The sequence below is a fragment of the Cnephaeus nilssonii genome (assembly GCF_951640355.1).
Source record: "Cnephaeus nilssonii genome assembly, chromosome: 14".
NCBI classification, from domain to species: domain Eukaryota; kingdom Metazoa; phylum Chordata; class Mammalia; order Chiroptera; family Vespertilionidae; genus Cnephaeus; species Cnephaeus nilssonii.
In genome coordinates, this window is record NC_137085.1 from 10,092,824 (window position 1) to 10,117,798 (window position 24,975).

The 24,975-nt window shown below is 54.7% G+C and overlaps 1 protein-coding gene across 11 annotated transcripts in view; it reads right to left on the minus strand.

Moving 5' to 3' along the window:
- AKNA (AT-hook transcription factor) overlaps positions 1–21,746 on the minus strand; it is a 52,095-nt gene extending 30,349 nt beyond the window's left edge. For 2 of the 11 annotated variants that reach the window (XM_079790259.1, XM_079790258.1), the window contains exons 1-5: positions 21,193–21,374; positions 13,810–14,670; positions 7,775–8,181; positions 3,841–4,895; positions 2,273–2,347 (exon numbers count right to left, since the gene is read on the minus strand). In XM_079790259.1, the coding sequence (XP_079646385.1) occupies positions 2,273–2,347; positions 3,841–4,895; positions 7,775–8,054 (1,410 nt within the window). In that variant the 5' untranslated portion in view covers positions 8,055–8,181; positions 13,810–14,670; positions 21,193–21,374. Of the gene's footprint in view, positions 1–2,272; positions 2,348–3,840; positions 4,896–7,774; positions 8,182–9,704; positions 10,420–12,986; positions 13,133–13,809; positions 14,671–20,695; positions 21,095–21,192; positions 21,412–21,705 lie in introns of those variants that run through there. The other 9 variants (XM_079790266.1, XM_079790263.1, XM_079790261.1 and 6 more) reach the window with 9 other exon arrangements.
- Between the last annotated feature and the right edge of the window lie 3,229 nt (positions 21,747–24,975).

Below are 24,975 nucleotides of genomic sequence, written 5' to 3' on the forward strand. Positions count from 1 at the left end.
CTGTCTGGCCCCCCATGTCTGCCATGTTGCTGGGCTGTTGCTGGGCTCCCCCAGCATGGGGAGAAGCACCCCCCTTGGAACAGGCAGGCTTAGGGTTAATCCCCAGCTTTTAATCCCTTGCCAGCCGTGGGATGTGGCGCAAACCCCTCCGCCTGGCTGAGCCTCGGTTTCCTCTTGGCGCCTTTCACTGCTCAGCAAAGGCAATCTCCTCCCCTGGGTCCCCACTGTTGCTGGCTACCCACTGCCAGGCCTGGCCTGCGTGCCCAGGGCAACATCCCCAGCCTGGCTCCCTCCTCCCCCCACAGAGGTCCAGCCCTCCCCAGTAAGACTTGGAGCAGAGGGAGGGGCTCAGCAGGCCCAGGAGAGGTCACTGGGGCTGAGGGGCCCGAAGGGGCAGGAACCCCTCCACCTCCCTGCCCGGGGTGGAGTCTACGGAGCCCTGGGTAGAGCAAGAAGCCTGGCTAGAAGCCCTAGGCCCCGTGGTGGGACCTGGCGAGTCCTCTCCCCTCCTGAGCTCCGTGTCCTCAGCACCCTGGGATGGCGAGCCCTGCCTTCCTGCTGCCCAGGGCAGCTGTGAGACTGGGTGTCCAGCTTCTAGAAGGCTCCAGCGGACAATGCCCACCCTTCTCGTGAGGAGAACCCACAGGCCAAGAAAGCCTTTTCCCAGAAAGTGGAGCAGGTGAGCTGGCACCGAACCACTCCCAGCCTCGCCCGGCTTCCCTCCCGATGGGTCTCAGGCACCAGAGGTGACCGCATACAGGGAGACCAGTCCCCACTGGGTTGGGGATGAGAGGAGGCACCGCGGCTGTGTTCCCCCTGTGTCCACCCTGCCGTGTCTGCGCTGCGCCTGGCACCTGGGCACCCAGTACACACCTCCATGGTGACACTACTCAGAACAATGATATTCCCTATCTCTATGGAAGAACTGGCCAAGTGCCAGGTCCCCATACCGACTCCTCCCCTTCATCAGTAAAGGACAGAAGGGAAGGCGGGAGGGAGGAGATGCCTCGGGCCTCTGCCCCTGACCGTGACCTCTGGCAGCCTCTGCCTCTCCTGGGGCCCCAGTTCCCCAATCTGTAAGCCAGGGCGCTGCGGGTTTGGACCGGATCACAGTTCCTTTCCGCAGGACCTTCTGGGGTCTGCAGTCATGAGAATGTGGCCCCACCCAGCCCCTCTACTGTCCTCCCAGCACCCCTCCCTCGCACCCCTGAGTCCGCTCAGAAGCTCAGAGCTGTGAAGAGGCTTAAGATACCGGGCAGAGCCCACTGGCTGCCCAGAGGCAGGTCTGATGAACCCCCTGCACAGATGTGTCCGGGGAGGCTGGGATGGGAAGGGCCTGCCTGTGTGCGAGGCCGGTGTGGGGACAGAGAACTGCTCCAGGACAGGCCCCTTCCGCTGTCTCATCTGGCTGCTTCCGCCCACACTCCGAGCACTTCTAGAAGGCTGAGTGCAGCCCTGTGGCAGGGGGAGGGCCCGGAGCACGTGGGGGTCCGGAGAGGGGAGGCCAGGGAGGGGAGGGTCTGCACCTCTGCCCCTCAGCTCCGCCCCCTCCTCCTCGGCTACCTGATGGGGCAAGAGGTGGGAGGGGGAGACAGGAAACCACAGGGCTGCCGCAGGTCTCACTTCCTGCCTCACCCAGAAAAGGGGAAGGTCCCACAGCCTCCTCCCAAGTTGGGGTGGGGGCTGGGCGGGCTGGCAGCCAGCTCTATTTGGGTGGGTGGGTTTCTCCCTCCATGCTCCCCGGCCACACACTTGGCACTCGCTCAGCATTCAGAGGGGGGCTGAGGGGGTGGGGGGCTGTGGTCAATGGTGGGGAAGAAGGAAGGCGGAGTGGGGACCCAGGGAGGATCACGCCCAGGAAACAAGCACCAGGGGGCTGAGAAGAAATTCTGAGCTACTTCCTTGAGGCTCAGAGAGCCCAAGGGTCTTCCTTAAGGTCACACAGCTGAGCAATAATGGGTTCAGGAATCGAGCCCAGGCCATCTTAACCCAGAGCTCATCTAGAAGGAGAGAGCTTCTGGTGCAGTCCCTGGGGACCCTGGAATCCAGGATTCAAGAACGTCAACTAATAAAGGAGCCTGGGCCTGGAGACCTCTGGTCAAGGTCACAGGCCAAGTGACCTTGCGGTAGGACAAGGAAGGGCTGGGCTCCACTATGGCCAGGAGGCAGGTCTCGGGAGGCAGGAGGCAGACTGTGGGAAAGGGTCATCCCCCAGGGGACAGGGCCCACGCCTCCCCGACCCAGGGCTCACACCTCCCCCACCCAGCCGTACCTTGGCCCCCAGGCGCAGCTGGTCGATGGTGTTCTCGGCCTCCGCATACTTGGTGAGGAGCTTGTGGTAGTCCTCCTGCAGGGCAGGGACAGCAAAGTGGTCACGGCCCAGGCCAGGCCCCCACAGGGAACCCACCCCCCAAAGGGGCTTCTGGGAGACTCTTTCAGGCTCACGTGTAATGCAGACCCCTGTGGCCAAATTCTGGGGTGTGAGAGGCAGCAGGACAGCTCAGCCAGCAGCCCTCCCACCGTCCCGACAGGAGTCAGGGAGGAGGGCCCCCGGGCTGTGGTACCAAGCATGACATACCCCCATCACGGAGGACCCTAACTACTCGCATCCAGATCCCCCGCCTGTCTGTGGGCTCTGTGGGTAGGTAAGGCCCACTCACAGCTTATGTAGTACGTGCTTAGTGAGTACATTTTAATGGCTGAATGAACGGTCAAGGGTTCCCTTGGTAGAAAATTAGAGGACTTGAAAATGACCGTCGCATCTACTCAGAGTCACTGTTTTCCTTAAACGAAACAGAAGAGCGTCATTAAAACAAGTCATGCTAGAGGGGAAAGCAAAAGCAGACGTCACCGGTCACCTTTGCAGGACGCTAGGGAAGTGACGCATTGTTCTGAAAACTGGTAATGAGGGCAGAATCAAGCATCTCTCCCCCGTCTTTCCCATGGGAACAAGACCTTGGTAACCAAGCAGTGGAAGAGGGAAAGTTTTACTTTGCAGACGATTTCCATCACGTAAACACAGAAGGAACGATGGCCTGAGGCTGCCACCATTCGTCACCCCAAGTGAAGGACTTGATCCAGGCAATGGCATCGGTGGCCACTCACACCACAGCCCAGAGGCCAGCGGGCCTCCCCTGCCTCCGGAGGGGACCACCCATGGTGTGTTCTTGCCCCACACTCCCTACCTGGGTGGTGCTCATGGTCTGGAGGGGAAATAAACAGGTGATCACAACCCGAAAGACTCACTGGCCAAATGCAATCGATGAGCTGTGTTTGGATCCTAATTCGAACCCACTAAAGCAAACAAGCCATTTATGAGACACGTGGAGAGAGCTGAACATTGACTGGGTATCGATAATATTAAGGAACTGACGTTAACTTTTAGCTCTGATAATGGTATTGTGGTTATGTTTTAAGGGAGAAGCCTTATCTTTCAATGTAGGTACTAAAATATTTTTGAATAAAATGATCTGATGCCTGAAATTTGCTCCAAAAATACTCCAGTAGGGTGAGTGGGGGGAGGGGGAGCCATAGATGAAAAAGGTTGCCAGGGGCTGGGTGATAGGTAAATGGGTGGAAATTGGGTGATGGGGATGGGGGCTCCTTTTACTATTTTTACTCTTGTAGGTTTCAAATTTTTTCACAGCAGAAGTTAAAAACAAGCAAACACAGACCATCCCTGCAGCATGAGTGTGATCACTGCTCTTTTTGAGCAAAGGGCTTGGGACGATGTTCATGGATCAGGGTACAACCCTCTCTCCAGCATCAGGGGGCCCCCAACCCTCCCAGGCCAGCAGCAGGTGCCGTGGCGACACGCCTGCAGACATGCGTCCAGCTTACCTGGAGCTGATGGACCAGCTTGGTGGCTTGCTCAGGCGTCTGAAATTCTTGGGGTACCCTGGTGATGGGGTGGGCAGGAGGTGGGTCCTTTCCCAAGCAGGCTTCCTCACTGCTCAACAGCACCTCCCGCACAATCTCGGCAGGTGACTTGAAAATCAGGGGTCTGCTGGGGTCCTGAGGCTGCTTGCTATGCCTCCTGGCCTTGGGGGGGTGGTAACTCTCCTCTTTGGGGAACCTCACCCGGGGTCCCACCTTGGAGAAATCAGGGAGCGGGTAGTTCAGCCGCCCCCGGCCGTACTTGGGGGCATCAGAAGCTGAGTGGCCAGCCACCGTGGCTCCCTGCCTGGGCGGCCTGTCCTGCCGGGCTGGCCTGGGCGGAGGACTCAGGCGGCTGATGGAGCCAGTGAATCGTGAAGGGAGCGCCTTAGGTGATATCCGTGCACGCTTCCAGGTGTGGTCCCCCGGCTGAGGGCAGGAGAGACTGGCCGGTCCTCTCCTCCATCTATCTGCAGGACCCTGGAGGCTCTGGGCTGGGGGTGCTGCGGAGTCCTGGAATTCCGTGGGCGTTGCCAGGGCAACGCTTCCTCCAGTTCTGTCATCTGGACTTAGGAGGTGGTGGCTGGGGCTCTGTGGTAAAGTTTCCTCTAGGGCAGTGGGCTGGGGGACATCCGTTTCTCCTTCCCAGGTAGAATCAAGGCTGTCACTAGGGTGGTCGAGGCTCACGGTCCCACTGCTCCAGGACTTAGCAGAGCTGAGGTCAACAGTTGGGTTGACCTCAGAATGTTCTGGAAGTTTGTCTCCACTGGCTTGTTTGCCCGAGGCCACCCAGCTTGTGGCCTGACCCCACCCCAGAGCCACGGGGCTGGTGGTTCCATCGTCCCCGGAGCAGAGACCAGCCTCATACTCCGACCTCGGGGGGCTCTGTCCGGCTTCATCATCGCCAAGGGCCTCCTCTGGCTCCTCCTCAGTCATGCCCGGCGGGGGGTCCTGCTGGGGGAGCCAGCCGAGAGGCGAGTTGGAACTTTCTGGGCTGTCCACATCCTCTGCTTCAAACTCTGGAAAGACAGGTCCTCTCAGCACTTTCGGGTCTGGACTCACCGTGGAATGTTGCCTAAGTCATTTCACCCCTCGGGCGTTCGTTTCCTCATCAGTGGGGATGGCAAGACTCCCAGAAAGCCCCCACCCACCTATGGCCACGTACTTACCTCACCTCCTCCAGTTGTCTCGAAGGTCCTCCAAACTCAAACCTCAAACCTGTCTCAGCAAATGGCAACACCATCCCCATCCAGCTGCACAAGCCAGAAACCTGGGAGGCATCTTGTCATCGGTCCCCGCCCTGTCCGACCCCCGACCCCATAATCCAATCTGTCTCCATCACCTCCTATAGAGCTGTCAACTCACCCACTGCTCTGAAGTCCGGCACCACCACCTTTGCCCAAGACAACATCCTCTCACCTGAAGCACTGCAGGAGCCACTTAATCGTCTCCTCAGTCCTCCCCTCCCCCTCTCTCCACCTCCCCCCCTCTCCCCCCCCCCCCCCCCCCCAGCCATCGGAAAACTCATCAACACCTTCCTGTTGTTCCCAGGGTAGAGCTGAACCTTTGTAAGGTCCTCAGGTCCCTGCCTCCAGCCCCATTAGCTCTCCTGACCCATCTCTCTCCAGGGCCCCCCTGTCTCTCCCTGCTGTAGTCCTGCCACATCCTCTCTCACCACAGGGCCTCTGCACGTGCTGGTCCTCCCACCCTTCCCCTCCCTGGGCCTAGTTAACTCCTGTTTGTCCTTCAGGCATGAGCTCAACCTTGACCTCATCAAGGAAGCCTTATCACATCTCCCTAACTAGGTCAAATTCTCCCTTCCTACGTGTTCACAAGACTGAATACCTTTACTTTGAATACTTATCCCAGCTGCAGCTTTGCACTTACTTATGTGGTTGTAGCATTAACATCCCCCCCCCCCACACACACACACACACTATACTGTAAGCTCCATAAGCGTAAGGACACCCTTTTTACTTACTATTGTTTTTATTTACTATTGCATTTGCAGAGTAGGTGCTCAATACTTGTTGACTTAATGGAAAGAAGGAAAGGAAGGGAGGGAGGGAGGACAATAAAGTATGCAAAGCTCCAGAAAATGGACAATTGTTGTCATTGTTACATGGTAGGTGCTCAAGAAATATTCACTCATCCATCCACCATCCATCACCCACTCGCTATCCTATCGAGCCAGCCACTCACCCACCCATTACCTACCCACCCACTCGTCTATCCATCTACCTATCGACCCGGCCACTCACCCACCCATTACCTACCCACCCATCCGTCTATACATCATCCATGTAGTCAGTGTTTATGGAGCACCGTCTCTGTCCTCGATACAATGAAAGCCTTTGAGACAGAGCCAAAGCTCCGAGACATAGCCTGTCTTCTGCCCGGCACAGGCTCTCTGCTCTGGTGAAGCACCTTTGTCATAACCCTTGTACCACTCTCTGCTCCCCTATGCTCTTTCCCCCACCCTTGGAACCTCTACATCCTTCACCTCCTTGAATCTCCTTCAGCAAGTCTCTCTTGTTTACAGCAGCGCATGCAACGTCCAGAGAGGTTAAGCATCTTGCCAAAGATCACACAGCAGTTCACAGCAGGCCTGGGACCTAAAACCCAGGTCCCAGCCATGCAGGCAAGTTAGCTTCTGCCACTGGGGGTCATGCAGTGAGAGAAGAGAGTGGGCTTTGGAGCCAGGGAGCCCTGGGTTCGGTCCTGGTCCCTCAGATCCCTTCCCGGGGGCCATGGGCAAACAGCTGGCTCTCTGGCAGTCCTCACTCAGATTAGAGGCTGTCCCTCCTACCTGGAGGGAACGAGACAAGTCCCGGGCTGTGCCTAGCCCAGCACCGGGCACACAGTAGGGGCAAAGGGCATGGCAGCTGCTGTTACATCATAGCAGGGCGTTACCATGTGACCTCAGGAAGAGATGCCTCTGCCCTTTCCTCCCAGGGCATCCCAGTCACCGTCCCGAGGGAGCGCTCAGAAACAGATCCTGAGTGGGTAGCGCTGGGCAGATCTGGCATGAGGAACTTTGGGTCATGGCACAAAAAATCCACTACCAGCCTAATGGTTCCTCTGCCACCCACGGGGGGCGAGGGGCTGCCTGATTCGCAGAATCCTAAGACAGGGGTGTTTCTTTCATACTCAAAGTCTAATAGATCCCATGCCTCGAGCTCTTGCTATTCCCAAGGGCATTATTACCCCCATTTCACAGATGGGGAAACCAAGACTCAGAGAGGAGAAGGGCCTTGCCAAGCCCTTCTTGGCAAGTTGGTCTCAATGCACAGGGAAGACTCACTTTAGAAAACAAGGGATGCCAACATTCCCACTGCTAAATGGGATTCCACAAAATCTTCAAAATGGGCATAACCCCTGGACCAGGCCATTTCAACGACCCGGGTTATTATCAAAGCGAGTGTGCAGAGATGTGCTAACGATACCCATCTCTGCACGGTTTATAATGGCAAAAACTAGCAGCGACCTAAGTGCCCAGCAGCAAGAGACTGGGCCAGCATATTTCAGAATATCCACACCACGGAATTCCTCGTCAGCCACTAGGAATGACTTGCGGAAGACTATTTGATGAGCTGGGAAAATGTTCATGTCTATTAAGTTACAAAAAAGCAGGTTACAATATAGTCACGTTACATTTGCATACATAGACACATAAGGAAGAATTTATCTGGATATGTCATTTCTAGTTTTTCCTCTTTTTCTATTTTCTGCAATAAACAGTATCACTTATGTAATTTAAATCTTTAAGATTTTTAAATTATAGACTTCATAGATGTCAGTTAAAATAGTTTCTAAAACTCCCTCCCGCTCCCCGCCTCCCGCCAGAAGGTAGGACGTTTGGGGGACGCCAGTGTGAGGCTGGGGGAGTGGGTCTCACCTTCCTCGACAGACTCTCCCGATTCGGATTCGGATCCTCGGTGCCCATCAGGTCGCGGCTCTGGGTCCCGTGGCCGAGGCTGCAGGTGCCGCTGGGCCAGGCCGAAGTCCTCCAGGAGCTCGGGGCTGGTGGCGCTGGGAAAGGGCTCCTCTGCTCCCCAGCTGTGGGGGCCGCCCCCACGAGCATCCTTTTCCTCCTTGGCCCAGGCCCAGCGCCGCCGCTGGGGCCCCTTCCCCAGGCCTGGCTCGGACCAGTGGACCTCCGTCCCCGAGCTGGCCATTGGGCCCGGCCTGCGCGTCACCTGGACCGCGTCACCTGGGCCACTTCATCTTCAGGACGTGGAGCTGCCGCTGCTGAGGGCATCAGAGTCACCGGCTCCTCTCAGCACCAGCCATCCTGCCTGCGGCCTGTCGGGGACACAATCGAGGGACAGCATTAACCCTCAGGTCCCCTTCTTTCTACAGAACAAGAAGTTACCAGCCGGAACTCTGGAATCAAAAGCCCTGGTTCAGCTCCTGGCTCCATCCCCATGAAGCTGTGTGACCCTGGGCAAGTCACCTGTTTTCATGTCCTTCTTCGGTAACATTGGGATAATAATTCCATCTCCCTCAAGAGTTGGGGGAGATGACCTGAGATACATGATAAGGGGCCCGGCGGCCAGCACTGGCAGGTGTGGGATATGTGCTAGGATTGTTACCAGGTGCCAGGCTCCGTGCATGGGCGTTGGGCACAGGCCAGAGCCTGGGGGGCAGGGGCCCAGCCCATTTTAGAAGCCACTTCCTCTCGGAACCTTCCCTGACCCCCCTCAGGTAAGAATTCAAATCGGGAGTAGGGGGATGGAGAAAAGAGCATTCCAGGACCCCAAATAATAGAAAACAGATAAACAAACATACATGCACATGCACGCTCACGGCAGCACTACTCACAAGAGCCCAATGGTGGAAATAACCCAAACATCCATCAACGGTGACTATAAACAACCGTGGCCTAAACACACAATGTCCTGTTAATCAGCCATAAAAGAATGAGGTGCTGATCCATGCTACAGCATGGATGGACCTGAAATATTTTGCTGAGTGAAAGAGGCCAGACACAAAGGCCACACACAGTGTGGCCACATTGACATGAAATATCCAGACCAGGTAAATGCAAGAAGGCAGGCTGGTGGTTATCAGGGCCTGGGGGACGGGGGGGGGGGGGGGGGGGGAGGGGGGGGGGGAGTGAGTGCTTAATGGCCACAGGTTTCTTTTTGGGGTGATGAAAACATTTTGGACTAGATAGAGGTGGCGGTTGCACAACATTGTGAATATACCACAAGCCACTAAATTGTTCACTTTAAAATAGTTAATTTTATGTTATGTGAGTATCACCTCAATTTTTTAAAAAAGCATTCCAGGCAGGGGGACCAGCTAGGACAAAGGCCGAGAGGCAGGAGTGGGTGACTGGTACAAACCACTACCAACTGGATGGCAGAGAGTATGGGCAGAGGGGTGGTGGCCAGACTCAGGAGGGCCTCTGAGGTCCTGCTCAGGCCCTTGAAGGGCATCCCAGACCCGGGAGAGCACACCGGGGTGTGGCTCAGAAGTTCCTCTCTGGCTGCTCAGCGGGGGATGAACCAGAAGTGGGGAGCCTGGCTGCAGGGGGACCCGTGGCAGCAGAAAGAGGACTCCTCCACACCTGCCTTCTATCCTCTCCTCTCCCTCTCCTTCCCTCCCTCTCATCTCCTCTTGCCTCCTTCTTTCCCTGCCCTCCTGCTATGGCCAACACTCCCCAGGCGCCCCTGCTGGGAACAGAGAGGACAGCAGCAGGCAAGGAGGTCGGCGGGGCCGCCAGGCCTGGCTCTACAGGTGGGCAAACTGAGGCCCAGAGAGCAGAGGGGCCTTGCCCGAAGCCGCACATCAGCCAGGACCAGACTGAGGTGAAAGGTCACCTTGGAGCCCAGGTCAGGCTCCTCCTTCCATGCACTGGAGACGACCGAGTATAAAAACCTCTGGGCCTCCGAGGACAAACGGGTCTGTGTTTGTCTCCGCAGCCTCGTGAGCACGTGGGTCTTGGTCAGTCTGATGTGCACGGCTGAGAAAGGTCAGCAGGCAACTATTTCTGGAGAGAAACTCCCCTAGGAACATGGCGCCCGAGGAAGGCTGCAGCCTTCAGCCTCCTCGAGGCCTGGGGTGGGGACAGGGAACAACATTCTCCCCTCTGGCGGCAACCCTGCTCCGTGGGCAGGGGCTCAGGGGCCTCCTCCCCTCCCTGCCTCTAGCTTCCTCTCTCCCCCACAATGTCCTCCAGATCACCCTGTGAGGGACCCCGGGACCCCACTCCCCAGGCTTCTCTTCTCTTGCCGGCCTGGGCTCGACGCTTTCCCTGTAGGTTCCCAGGGGAGTGGGTCCCGGGAAAACTACTCTTCAGATGAGAAAACAGAAGCTCAACATGGAAGGGACGTGGCCAAGATCACCCAGCTGCTTAGTGACGGAACAAGATTTGAAAGTGTCCCCCTTTGAAAAGCCCAGTAGTCTCCAAAAAAAATTTTTAATCACACAGCTCATCAGGAAAAATATAAATTTGCTAGTATACCGTATATATAGGGTGGGGCAAAAGTAGGGTTACAGTTGTGAGTACGGGAAACAGAGTTTATTCTTGTATTACTATTTGTTAATGATTGTATTACTTTCTATATGGACAACTGTAAACCTACTATTGCCTAACCCTGTATATTTCTTATAACTTTATAGACATGTAGTTTCATGCTAATATATTACATATATTAGAAAAAATATATCAAAGATGCAATAGAAAATAAATATTTTAAAGGGACATTCTAATCCTTTTCCCATACCCTCTGGGGTGTCTATATCCCTCTTGGAAATCCCTGTCAAGTGGGCTTAAACTTGAGTGCTCTTAAGAATCCTCTAAGAAAGTAGACTCCTAGGCCGACCCAAAGAGCCGAACTTGGTGGCCCTGGGGATAGGGCCCAAGAGTCTGCGTTTTAAACCAGCATCCCCGGCCAGGCCAGCCCTTCAGGTTGACTAGACCTCCTGCTGCTGCTACTATGGCAGGTGTGACAGGTGCTAAGAGCTGTTGCTTTTCTATTTCTGAAACATCCGCCTGAGGAAGGGCTGGGGAGGCGTGTGGTTTTTTGACTTTTTCAAGGGCTTTTTGCTAGCCGTGCCACAGAGCAGCCTGCCCAATCACAGAGGCCCCTGGGGCACAAAGAGGAACATCCTGTCTCCCGGGATGACTCAGTCAGCTCAGAAATCTCACTGTGACCGGGGGAGGCTGCCCGGCGGAGGCAGCTGCGGTCACTGGCTGGGGGTTTGCACAGGCACCCCAGGCCCTGAGAGCTGTGAGCCTCTCTGAGCAGGGACTCTGTCTTCCAGGCAAGCCCCAGCCCTTGGTGCCACGGAGCTCAGGACCGGCCAGCCAGCTGGTCAGTGAACAACACGCATGAGCGCCAACTGCATGCCAGCCGCAGGCTGCACAAGGACAGGGGCTCACTGGGCTGCTGGGAGAGGGAAGCCAGCTGGGCGTCGGAGACCAGGTTCGGCGGTGAACCGTTGGCGGGTTTTCCTCACTCTGAAATGAAGAAACGCCACCTGCTCTTGTCACCACCGGGCAGCATGGCCCTGGGAGGTGGGCTGGGAGGTGGCTAAACGCACTTTGGGGTTCCCGCTTGTCTCGCTGGCTTCTGAGGGCAACAGCCTCAGAACTGCTACAACCCCTCCCTCCTTTCTGGGGTCCCATTTCACTGTCACAAAGATATATATTGAGCAAATTAACTTTAAAAAAAAACCAACCTACGACCTCCTGTGTGCCAAGCACGACACGAGACACGGGAATACAGAAATGAGCAGAAGCATTCCAAAATGTCAAAGGAAGGCGAGGTGGGGGGAGACAATACAGAGAGTTATGGAAGAAGCATCAAGCTGACAAAGGGGATTTGGGCGAAGAACAGGAGGGAAGGGCATTTCAGGCAGGAGGAACAGCATAGGCAAAGCACAGAGGGGTGGGGTGAAGGCTCTAGCCTGGGAGCTGGGGCCTGAATCCAGAAAAGCCCTGTTACCATGAAGTCCCCCCAAAAGTCCCTGCCAGCCCCACAAGGAAGCACCAATCACTACCCCCTCCTTCTGTACATCTCCCCCACTCCACGGCACCGCCCCTACCCCAGCTCTCTCAAGCGTCTATGAGACCCTGTGGCCTCTCTCTCCAGTTCCCGAGTGGGTCAGCCACCCCCACTCAGCGGCTCCTCTGCCCCCTCAGCTGCTCTGAAACTCAGGATCCTTCCCTTTATGTCCCCTTCGCCCCGATCCTTTCTCTTCTGCCTGCTGCAGCCACACAGCCCACCTCCACCTCCCCATGCCTTCTCCAACCAGGGCTGTCTGGGGTCGGGGAGGGGGCCCCTACCCCCACCCTGACCCTGACATCTCCCAGATGTGAAATGGAGCAAGAGAGGCTCTCACCAGACCCCGCAGCTGGACGTGCAGCCTGGGATTCAAACCCAGGGCATGAGACTCTGAAACCAAGTCCATCACACTGTGGGGTGGGAGACGGGAGGAAGGGGAAAGAAACCCCCGATATCAAGTGGCTGGGCTCCTCCAAAAAGGCTGGGCTGTTGGGGTCAGAGCCCCAATCTTGGCCTCCCTCTCTGACCTGCGGGCAGGGCACCAGCCACTCCCCACTCCGGATGTCCCCCCTCCAGCCCCCAGCTCTCTGGAGAAAGAGGGAAGCGTGCTGGCTGCTACAGACCCTCATCCCGCCAGCCCGGAGCGCTGCGCTGGGTCTGCCGGACCACCCCCGGCTCCTCTCCGCGCCCTAGGGCAGCAGAAGGGGCCCCTCTCTCTGGGGACCCCCTGTTGCCTCCTGGCCTGCTCCTCATCCGTGCATCATGTCTGAGGCCCTTAGCAGCTGTGGGACTAACTCTCCATGCGCACAGGAGGAACCTCCAGCACAGAGAGGAACCATCCCCTTGTCCAAGTTCACAGAGACCAGAAGCAGAGCTCTGACTGGAATCCAGCACCCGAGGCTTGAGGAAATCCCCCTAAAATCCACCCCTGCTGGGGGGCCGGGCTCCCCTCAGCCGGGAGAGAAGTCATACAGCTGTCGCAGCAGCTGCAACTTCCTGGCTGGGCTGGTCCAGCCTCCCGGACTGTCCCGAGCCTGTGACTGGCCTGTCCGGAGGGAAGGCGGCCTCCCCGGCCCTCCTCCGCTCCCTTACCTCTCCCGGGTCTCGCCATCCTGCTGGCCCAGGCTCAGAGGACCTGCGTGGGAGGTCTTTGTTCCAAACCTGGGGAGCCCCCTGCCTCCATGGCGCCCTGGCCCGCCTCCAGGCCGCTCTGCCAGCCCGAGCTGCTGCTGCTCACAGACAAGCATCGCTCCCCACCTCTCCCCGCCCCGCTGTGGCTGAGGCCGCCTCGCCGAGGCAGGAAGCGCCCAGCCTGATTTCCTACAAGTGTTTGTCAGAAGGAGGGGGTTTGTCTGAGTGCAGAGGGAGACAGAGCAGGAGGAGCTTAACCCCTTGCGGGCCCTCTGTGGGCCTCTACTGCCCAGGAAAGGGCTCGTGGGACCTTCCGATGTCAGGGCCGGGGACCGTCACAGCCAAAATACAGACTGAGGAGACTAAAGCCCCGAGAAGGTCAGGGGATTGGCCAGGCTCACTCAGCATGCAGAGACTGGAAGCTTTCTCCACTGCGCCTACCCTCTAGGGCGCCGCCTTGGCCCAGGCCCCCTCTCTCACTGGGCCTCAGTGCCCACCTATATATACAACGAAGGTCAGACTGGATGCTGGCTGGCATCCTTCCAGCTCTGGCTGTCCATCCTGTGTGCCAACATGCAACCCCACATCTCAGCGAGGCTGCAACGATTCCTGCCATCCCACCCACTGTCCTTGCCCCAAGCAGGCCTATGGCTACATAGGATTTTCCAGGCAGCACGCAGGCAGGGAACTGGCTGATCAGGTGAAGTTTCCCTGTTGTTCCCAGGGTTCATCTGCCTTTCCCTAAGCCCCCCTCATTCCACTCATTCATTTGACAGGTACTTACTGAGCGTATCTTGTGTGCTGGATGCTTTTCAAGGTGCTGGGAATATGGCAGGGCACAAGACAGGCCAAGCCCTGGCTCCGCTCTAGTAGAGGGACAGACAACAGGGTGGGGGTGGGGGTGAAGAGGTGTGAACAATACAGAGAGGATAGGATGGAGCAGCGATCCACATCCCAGGCTCAAGAGAATCCGTCTCTGGGCATCAGAGATTGTGCAGGGTCTCAGGTGACTGTGGTGTGTGCCCTGGTAGAGAACCCATGGGTCAGAGAGGAACAGGTTGAGGAGAAGGGTATGGGGCTGGCCAGAAAGGTCTCTGTGATAATGTGACATTTGGTCAAGGCATTGGAAGGAAGAATGGGGCAGGAGCAAACCACGAGGAGGGCTGACGCAGAGTATTCTGGAAGGGCAAGTGCAATGGGTGAGATGAGAACCAGCTGGGCTTTCCCTGAGAACAGCAGGCTGCGTACCCAGAACAGAGAGAACCAAGGGGAGAGGCGGGGAGAGGCAGGACCAGGGTGGAGGGGCAGGCTCAGCATCCAGTCTGGCCCTGCTTAGGATCCAGAGATTCTGACTAAGGAAACAAAGAGAAGAGAGTGGGGGAAATGGTCTCTGTATTGCCCAAAAACCCTCCCAGGTAATTCTGATGAGCAGCCAGGTTTGGGAACCACCAGTGTGGGGAGAAAAATGAATCTTACAGTCAGTGCAGACCTGGGTTCACATCTTTTGCTAGCTCTGGGATCTCTGAACCTTCATCTCTCTAAGCCTCGGCTTCTTCATCTTAAAGCGTCCAACAGGAGGAGCCTCCCCACAGGGTTGCTGCCAAGATCCAATGAGGTAATGTCTGCAAAGTGCAGAACCAGGAGCCTGGAACATGAATGAATGAGTGATTGAATGAATGAATGAACTTTCTCAAGATCAGCCTTGAGTATATGGCAAAGCCAGGCTAGAACCAGGTGCCCTCATTCCAGTTATCACCCCCCACTCCTTCCCTGCCTTTTACCCACATCTGGGTGATGGGGCACCCAGCCTATGGAGCACAGCCAAACCCTAATGAGGCCCCCTCCCTGCCAGCTCTGGTGGCCATGTGGCCCATTGTGCGAGGGGCGGGCTCCCCTGACACCCTGTCACTCACTCACTCTCCCTCCCCGGTCATTAACCCGGCAGCACCGCTATCAACGCCAGGTGGCTGCCATTGCCAGGCACACCCCGTTGCCCCTGGATAACCCTAAGCCCATGTTAGGGTCATCTGCCTAACACGGAGGAAAACACCCTCTCCTGTACTCTGGTCCATCTCCCTGCCGCCTCCGAGCCTCACCAGACCTCCCCGCTGCCTCTGCGCACGCCGTGCCCCCTCCTCCCACAGGCCAAATGAACCAATGCAACTGAGCTCATTCTACCCCACCCTCCAAACCCAAGCCTCCCTAGTTGGGTCCACCTTTCACCCAGGTGCACATCTTGGACAGTTCCCTCTCACGCACACCTATAACCAATATCTCAGCAGCTCCTGTTGATTTTATTTCCTTGCTCTCACCAGAATCTGTCCCCTTCTCTGTATCCCCACGTGGCCTCCTGCAAGAGCTCTTGGTCCCTGCAGTCCATGCCCGACCCCGCACCAGAGGATCTTGCCAAAACAGAAGTGTCCACACCTGGCCCCTCTGTGCTTAAAACGCTCAGAGAAAGAAACTGAAACTCCACAGCCTGGCCGCTGCTCCTGCTTCTCCTCCCTCTGTCCCCCGCTCCATCGGCGGCTCCTGCCACACAGGGCTCCTTGCTGTTCCTGGGACAAGTGCTCTGTGCTCCGGGCCCTCACCCAACCCCATTCCTTCTCCCTGCCAACTTCCAGGCACCCTGTAGGTCTCAGCCCCACGTGCCCTCCTTGGGGACTCCCCATTGGGAATTAGAAGTGAAGTCTGTCTCTGACAGTGGAGTGGGGTGTTCAGCAGTAGAAGCACAGTAATCTATGATGGATGAGCTACCAAGTCTAGCCAGTGGCCCAGGCCTGGCTTGTAACCCTCACAACAACCCACTGAGGCAGGTGTGACACCCTCATTTTACAGGTGGGTAAACAGAGGCCCATGGTCACAGAGCAGGTGAGTGCCGGTAGAGATTCAAACACACGAAGACCCACCTCTCAGTGTCTGTACTCGGTGCTCTCACCATGGCAGCCTCTGGAGATAATGAATGCCCTGGGCACCATAGAATCAGGGGTGCAGCTTATTACCAACTAACTGCAGTTCACCAAGTCCCTGTTCTGGCTTTAGAATGAGACTCTAGTTCTGCACAGAGCCTTTCTGTTTTCTTTTTTAAATATATTTTTATTGATTTTTTACAGAGAAGAAGGGAGAGGGATAGAGAGTTAGAAACATCGATGAGAGAGAAACATTGGTCAGCTGCCTCCTGCACACCCTCTATTGGGATGTGCCCGCAACTAAGGTACATGCCCTTGACTGGAACCGAACCTGGGACCCTTCAGTTCGCTCTATCCACTGTGCCAAACCAGTTGGGGCTGTTTTCTTTTTTTAATATATTTTTATTGATTTTAGAGAGGAAGGGAGAAGGAGAGATAGAAACATCAATGATGAGAGAGAATCATTGATCGGCACACCCCCTACTGGGGATCGAACCCACAACCCGGAGTGAACCAAAAAGAATGGATGGAAGCCTGGCTTGAGAAGTAGAGACCCAAGTTCCAGGCTGAGTGACATTGGACCAAGTGGCTTCCCCTCTCTTAGCTTTGAAGCTTGGGCTTAATGAGATTATCCCTGAGGTTATCAGAAATGACCCTCTAGCACTAAATCTCCTGGGTTCTTTGATTGCACTTGCCCGCACAGGCAGAAGGCCATGTATATGGGAGGCTACAGGGCACAGGGGTATGGGAACATAGATTTTTTGGGTAGTCAGACCTCCAGGTTCTCTCTTGAAAGCTGTGTGCCCTTGGGCAAATTGCTTAACCTCTCTGAACCCCAGATTCCTTATCTGTAAAGTGGGGATAATACTGACTTTATAGCATCCTTGGGATGATCAATGAGCCAGTGTACCTAAAGTCCTGGCCCAGGGCCCAGCTGGCACAGAGCTCACCCATCAATGACTCTGGCCATATCCGTGAAACGCCCAGATGGCCTGCTCCCTGCAGGGCTGAGTTTAATTTTCCTGGCTCTGGAGCTTCCCCAGCTCTAGTTTTGGGTCCTGTACACAAAAAAGCAAAGCCAGCCCTCCCAAGGGGAGAGAAATGGCACCATCCCCCCATGACCCTCCCCCTGTGACCCCCAAACCAGTTCTGGGGTCACTGACACAGCTAGAAACTGTGTCCCCACCCGGAATACTTAAGAAGAGGAGGAAACAGGCCTTCCTAGCCAACTGAAACATGGGTTCTGAGGAGGGTGTGTCCACATTGAGGAAAAGACACACACACACACACACACACACACACACACACACACTCTCCCTCCCTCTCTCTCTCTCCCCCCAAATTCATGCCGCATGAAGAGTCAAACAAACAAAAGTGTGCATGCGCCAGGAACGCACGGATACCAGCACACTTCGCTGAGCACCTATTCTGTAAAGGCCTTCCTATAGGGTAGGAGCTCGTTGTTTAATCTTCACACCAATCCAAGGAGCAGGAATTACTGCCCACTTCACAGGAGAAGAAGCTGGGTTTGAGCCAAGCTGTCTGGGCCCAGAGAGTAAATGATAATCACGCTGCAATGAACCTCGCAGTGGGTGGAAAGGTTGGAAACAACCGCAGTGTCCAATAATAAGAGACCATTAAGTTAAGTCAGGGCATTTCCACTCAGTGAAATGTTACGCAGCTATTGACCGTCACATTGTAGAAGAATATGAAGTGAGATAGCAATGTGATATGTTAAGTGAACACGCCAGTTATAGGAGAATATATATCTAGTTTGAGTCCATGAAAGAAAAAAACCACAGTAAAATGTGGAGGAAGGGAGGGAAAAGGGGAAAAAGAAGGAGAGAGGAGCTCCAAATGGTTTCAATAATTATTACTAGGTAGTAGAACTAAGGTCAGTTTACTCCTTTTCCCTATTGTATTTTCTAAAATAACAGTTGATTTAAGAATAAGAGTAAAAGGAGCATTTACTATTCTTTTTAAAAAAATGTTTTTTATTTCAGAGAGGAAGGGAGAGGGAGAGAGAGATAGAAACATCAATGATGAGAGAGAAGCACTGATCGGCTGCCTCTTGCACACCCCCCACTGGGGATCATGCCCACAACCCCGAATGTGCCCTTGACTGGAATTGAACCCAGGACCCTTCAGTCCACAGGCCGACGCTCTATCCACTGAGCCAAACCAGCTAGGGCAAAAAAAAAAAGCCACCACCACACATCTGTAGTGCCTCATTCTGATGAGACCTTGGGCCTGGCCTCCTCATGCCTCCCACCCCACCCCCTGCCCCGCCCATGCAAGCTGGGCAGAGTGGGTGGGCTCTCTGAGGTCCTTTGCAGCTCTGACATTTTGTAACTCCCATCCCACACCTTCTCTCTTCCTCTTTTTAAACTCATACTATGTGTTCTTTCCTGCACACATAGCCATTACACAACATGTAGGAATATGTGAAAATCACAAAGAGGAAAGGAAGCAAATCCCAGCCTTAACCACTCAACATTGAGGGGCATGTGTTGTTCGATTGGATCCTCATAACCAGGCATTTAATAGATGAGGAAAGGCACAGAGAGGTTACACAACTTGTCCCAAATCACACAGCACTTTAGAGGCAGAGTCGGATCTGCACCCATAAGTAAAGGGTTACCCTCCAAATGAATCCCTGACGGGGAGGGGCTGAGTACAGTCTCCTGGAGACTGATGCCCTTCCTGATCCGTGGTCCTTGGCTGTGTGGTCCCAAGATTCCAAAAGACTGACAGGTAGGCATCCCACTCTGGTCTTGATCACGGCCCCTCCCCCAGAATAGGCTCAGCCTCAGGGGAGGGTCGGGGGAGGGAGAATGCTGGCTAGGATCTAGAGGCCAGTGCTGGACCACCCCTGGGAGCAGGGCGTCTCTCTCCACAACCATGGTGGAGTTTGGCTGGCACCTGGAAAGGAAGATCAGAGCCAAGATGGGACTGTAGGTTAAAAGGGAGGAGGGACCGAGAAATTAAAAATGCAAAGGTCTGCCCAACCACGTGGCTCAGTGGTTGAGTGTCGACCTATGAACCAGAACCAGGAGGTCACGGTTTGATTCCCAGTCAGGGCAAGTACCCAGGTTGGGGGCTCGATCCCCAGTGTAGGGGCATGCAGGAGGCAGCCAATCAATGATTCTCATCTTTGATGTTTCTATCGCTCTCCCTCTTCCTTCCTCTCTGAAATCAATAAAAATCTATTTTTTTTTAAATGCTGAGGTCTGGGGGCAGGAAGGCCTGGCTCCAGATCTGATAGCTCTGACCTTTAGATAGATTTCTGAACCTCTCTGATATCTTCATCTACTGACTGGGGTAGCACTTTCTTCAGGAGCATGAATGTAGAGTAACAGCACAATGTGTTTGCTCAGCTTAGCACCTGGGGGTGCTCAGAAAACACAGGAGGGGTGCCGTTAGCATCCTCCTGGCTCCCCTGCCACTCAGAGCCTATTCCCATTCACCTGCCCCTCCAATCCCTTGGGCACCTGCTGCCGGATAATCTTCTTAGAGCATGATTCTGGTCAAGCCTTTCCCTGCTTAAAGACCATGATTGGTGCTATCACTTTAAGGTTAAAGGTCAGATATTTTGGCCTGGAATTCAGGCTTACACAGACCTGTTCCCAAGTCAGAGGGTTGCTATACTGCACAGCTCACAGAATAGACTAGGAGCCTCATCCAGAAAAGTTTCCTTTCAAATCCACCCTTCAGGGGATCTGCAGTGGAGTGCAGGCATTTTGACCTGGCTCCCCGCCTGGCCAGGAAGTGATATAATACAGGTGATCAACGATGTACTAAATAAACACTTACTATGTGTAGGGTTCTGTCCTGGGCACCAGGAAGGTGACTAGTGACAAGATAGACAAGGGCTCCCGGCTTTCTGGACCCCAATCATTGCAGTAAAGCCCTTGGCACAATGGCTAGAATACAGCACTCAATAACCATGAGTTATTATTACCAATAATATTAATGCTGCTATTCCTTCCTTTCTCTGGGCTTCAGTTTCCTCATCTCCAGACTCAGAATGTAGGCTGCACAAAATTCTCTAGGATGCCACCTCACTTGAGCCTTAAAGTGGCGCTGAAGTGGGCATTACTATTCCCATTTTACAGATGGGAAAACTGAGATGCTCAGAATTGAAACCAGGCTGAGGATTTGAACCAAGTTCTTTTAGCTCCCAGTCTCCAGATCTGTCCCACCTCCCTGGACCGAGGAAGCATAAAAAGGATGTGGAATTCAGCTGGTGATTCAGCTGGATGCCCTAAAACATTTTTTCTTCACCCCCTCCCTCTTGGAAATGTCCTTGGTATGTACCAGTTTTCAAAAAACACTCTCAGCTCTCAGCACGACAGCCTCAGTGCCTGGACCATTCCCAGGCTCTCTGGAAACCCCAACCCTAGCGCCCCTGGTGGACTGTGCAGGCTGATGGGAGCTGATGAAATTTCCTTGCAAGAAACAGCCCAAATCACATGTTTCAAATGCAAACCACTGGACTTTGGGAGGCAAAGGCTCCACATGAGTACCTTCTCCCTCCTGCAGAAGAACTGAGACGGTTCCTGGGAATAAACCCAAAATGGTCCCAAAACACCCTCAGGTCCATCCCCCTACTGGTAAGTAAGCCAGACTTAGACCCCCTGAAATGGACAGGCAGAAACTGTTTTCTTGACAAAACAGGACCAAGGGCCAAAAAGTAAAACCCCTCAACTCTAGAAGCAGCGCCTGGAAAGTTTTCTTGGGAAGTCCCTGTAAATATCTAACCTCAGTCCTTCATGCTTCAGTTTCAGCCATTTCTTTTCCTTCTGTTCTAGAGGACAGGAACAATGTCTCTTTTCACTGCAGCCTGTCTCAGCTTCTCTTCTCTGCTCCAAAACAGCCCCCGTTTGTTATCAGCAACTTTCCTTTCCAACTTTCTCACTCAGAAGCAGCAGCTTTTTAAACGTGGGTAATGATCCGCTGCACTCTGTCATTTCTCTCAACAAAAGCCGGGCACAGGAGTCTTATCCAGGTCGCACCAAAAAACTGGCTCTGGCGCTGCCCCCGCCAGCCCCATCCCACTGGGAGAGTTGCCAGCTCTGCACCTGCCCTGCTGAGCTGTGCCCCATTTCTGAGTCTCAGTCTCCCCATCTGTGTACCAAGAGGGGCTGCTCTTACATTTCCGCAGTCCATTCCAGTTCCTACCACTGTCAGAGCTGCCCACCCCCATGCTGGCCCTCGCTCTACCTCTCTCCCCGCCAAAAAGAGGAAAAGAAACTTGCGTTAGGCGTCTGGGGAGGGCGCGCGGCTCCGGGTTGTCAGGGTGCGCGGTGGTTGCCGGGTGAGCGAACCTCACACAAACCCCAGGACAGAAAAGTCCCACCTCCCCGTAACCACAGCTACCCGGCCACACCTCTAACCCAAACACAGCCCTCGGCCGGGCCAAGGACCACCTCCAGATTCCCTGGGGACCCCTCCCCTCCCTTGGACCCGCGCCAGCCGCAGGCAGTGAGAAAAAGCCAACGCCCCCATTGCGCGGAGGTGGAGACTGAGGCCGGAAGGTGGAGACTGCCGGGTGTGGACTCGGAATGCATAGCCTCTCCAGGACTCCCTCCCACTCCCAGAGCGGCGATGGTTTCCACGTGGGAGAGACCGAGATCAGCACCGTCCCCGTGGACCCAGGCCCATCGGCGCTGCTCACCCTCCCTTCCCATTCCCCCCGACGGAGACACTGAGACCCTGCGAGGGGCCAGAACCCGCCCCGGACCCACCGCGAGCCCCTCCCCGCTTCTCACCTGCTGGCCGCCGCAGCGCGGGGTGGTTTCCTGGAGTTGAGCGGCAAACAAAGGCCTCCAATCCGGGCGCGGGGCGGGGCGGAGATATTTTGCATAATCCCCGAGGCCGGCCTCTGACGGGCGGGGTGCGGCCCCAGGAGGCGGGGTCTCGAAGTTGCACCAATCACAGAGAGGCGGTAGCCTGCGGCCCGCCCTCAGGGAGTCAGACTCGACTCCACCCGGGAAAAATCTCAAATCTGGGAGGTTGCGTGTACTAGTACCTCCGGTAACCCGTCCGGCTGCAGACGCGAGATTGAAGCCCGGAGTTAAGACATTTGTGCCAGGTTGCAACGAGGAAGAAATAAAACTCTCATAGTGGAAACGAACTGCTTCATAATAGTAGTAATAATACTGTAATAAACTTTTCTTGAGCACTTATGTGTCAGGCACTCTTGTAAGCTCTTACTATGGACCCATCCTCTCCTATGAGGTACGTTGGTATTATCATGAGTATATTCTAGTCCAGAGCAAGTGGGGAAACCCAATCCTGGAGAGAAACAAGAATCTGCCCAAGGTCCTGCAGTGAATATGAAATGCACCTTGAAGAATGGCTGTGTACAGTGTCAAACTGGCCTAGGCACTTGCCCCAGTTCTGCCACTGGCTGCCACTGAGCTTCAGATAAATGGGATTTGTAGCTCTTGCCTCACAGTGTAGGTGACGAAAGTAAATAAACCTGGCACTAGAACTATCTATGATAATAAAAGCATAATATGCTAATTAGACCGGACATCCTTCCGGACAAAGCCGGGGCTACTGTGAGGGAAGCCCAGATCCCAGGTGCCAGAGGGAAGCTGGTGCGGGTAGGGGCGGGGGAAGGAAGACCTACTCTTGCACGAAGAAATAAAACAATGGACCTAATTTAAAGAGTTCCTAGAAGAATGGTACTTCACAGGGGAGATTAACAGGCCTGGAGACAGGAAGTGACTTTCCCAAGGACTTGCATCCAGCTATGTTGCAGCCCAGTTATCAGTCCCCCCAGGTTGCCAGTGACTCCCTGTACACATCTCTAACGGGAATTACAATAGCAGCTTCTATTCACTAAAGGCCTCCTCTGTCCCAGGGAAAATTTTTAGCAAACCCTCACAATAATTCACAAGTTAGGTTAGTATTATGCTTCCCATTTAAAGATGAGAAAACTGAGGCTCAGTTTAAGTGACTTGCCCACTTACACAGGCAGAAAGTGGTGGAGGTGGAATATGATGCCAGGTTTTAGACACTAAGGTGGGCACCCTGAGCTGGGCCTTGTTTGTTCCGTACTCCCCACACTGGGCTACTCCACCCTCCCCACCCCCACCCTGTTTTCTCTCAAGCAGAGAGGGCTCCAGGGGATTTAAAGGCCAACTTGGCACTTGCTTGAGGAGACCCCAGCTCAAGCCAAAAACTCACCTCCTGTCTTCTTCTACCAACACACTCTGAGATTCTCTAGCCATACCTCCCCCCTCCAGCTCTGGTGTCATGAGTAAAGATCTTAGGGCCACAGGCACATGTGTCCCAGGTGGACTTCTGGCCCCTTCCTCTTACAATATTCAAAGCTGCCTTCGCCCATGATACTGGATCTTTTCAAAAGACAACACGACGTGTGCTTGTTCTGGGGCTTCATGTTGTGGAAGCCAGGCTAAATTTGTCATAGGCCTAAATTTGTCTTCTGCCACTCACTAGTGATGCAACTTTGGGCAAGCAATTTGACCTTTCTAAATCCACTTGCAAATGAATTTTTTAGGTTTAAAATTCCACAGCTCCAGAGTCAGTCCTAGCAATTTCAGAAGCAATGGCTCTAGAAATTCATTCTCAACTTATTTTTTTTTTCAGATTACAAACTTGGGACCATGGGCTGCAGCTGCTGGGGCTCTCTGTCCCCTGGGCCTGGGAAAGGAGTGGCATTTATAAGACCAGGGGGCCCCTTTCTTCATTCACCATCACCCTGACTGCAGTCATCTCCCTGGGGCTGACTCGGAGCCTGGTCCACACACAGCATCCCAACCTCCATTGCAGGCAAGCAGCAGCATCCCCATGCATTGGCTTCCTGTGTCTGCTGTAACAAATTACCACCAGTTCCTGGCTTAAAAATAACACTAATTGGTTCTCTTACAAAGAGAGGTCGGAAGTCCAAAACCAGTCTCACTGGTTCAAGTCAAGGTGTCAGCCAGGCAGCTTCCTTCTGGAGCCTGAAGGAGAACCCATTTCCTTATCTTTATCAGCTTCTAGTGGCAATCTGCACTCCTGGGCTCCATCTTCAAAACACCACTCCAACCTCCATTTCCATCATCACACCTTTTCCTGTTCTGTGTCCAGCCTCCCTCCCCCTGCCTCCCTTTTTCAAAGATCCAAGTGATCATGTTGGGCCCGCCCCAATAGTCCAGGATAACCTCTCCAGCTAAATGCCTGAATCACATCTGCAAAGTCCCTTTGCCATATAAGGTAACATTCACGTGTTCCAGGGATCGGAATACCTTTAGGGGCCGTTCTTCAGCCTACCACACCCACTTTCCAGATGGGAACTTGGGCTCAGAAAGATGGCCCTTGATCACACAGGCTTCGGAGTCTGATGCCAGGAGATCTGGGGCCTGACAAAGCTCTCTGGCTACGTCAGGGTTCTTCCCTGCAGGGGTGTTAGGACTGGGGCGGGGCTAGGACCTTCCGGGATAGGCTGTTTCAGAGGTCTAGCGGAATCCAGGGCTCCGGTCTCCAGGTGATCTCCTTGGCCTGGGGAGGGGACAGGGGCAGCCAAGTGCAGAATCTGGTGCAGGTCTGTGGGATCAACTGCCCCGGACCCATTCTGGCAGGCGCTGGACACTGGGCCGGACAAAGCAGACCTTTTCAAACTCTTCTTGCCCCAGAGGAACCCTGGGGATGAAGGAAATGGGCTTAGGGGCTGGGAAGCCGACCATCTCTTGCCGCCCTCTCCTCTTTCCTCTCCATGTATTGTTACTTGTAACAGCCACTGCCCTGGGCTCCTAGAACAGCATGTGGCCTGCACAGATAGAGGGTGAGATGTGATTGGGAATTTACTGTCTCTCTCTCCCCTCTCCCCCAGGCCTTGATCAAAGACTGAGAGCATGAAAGCCCTGTCCCCCCGCCCTGAGGGGGGACAACTCTAGGTATAACTTACACTCTGGTGTTCCCCTCCCAGGCTTGGCTGCTCCCCTTCCCCTCCTGAGCCCCCACTCCTTCACTGCCTCTCCCTTCCTTAATGAATGACTTGCATACAAATCCTCACCTCAGAGTCAGTT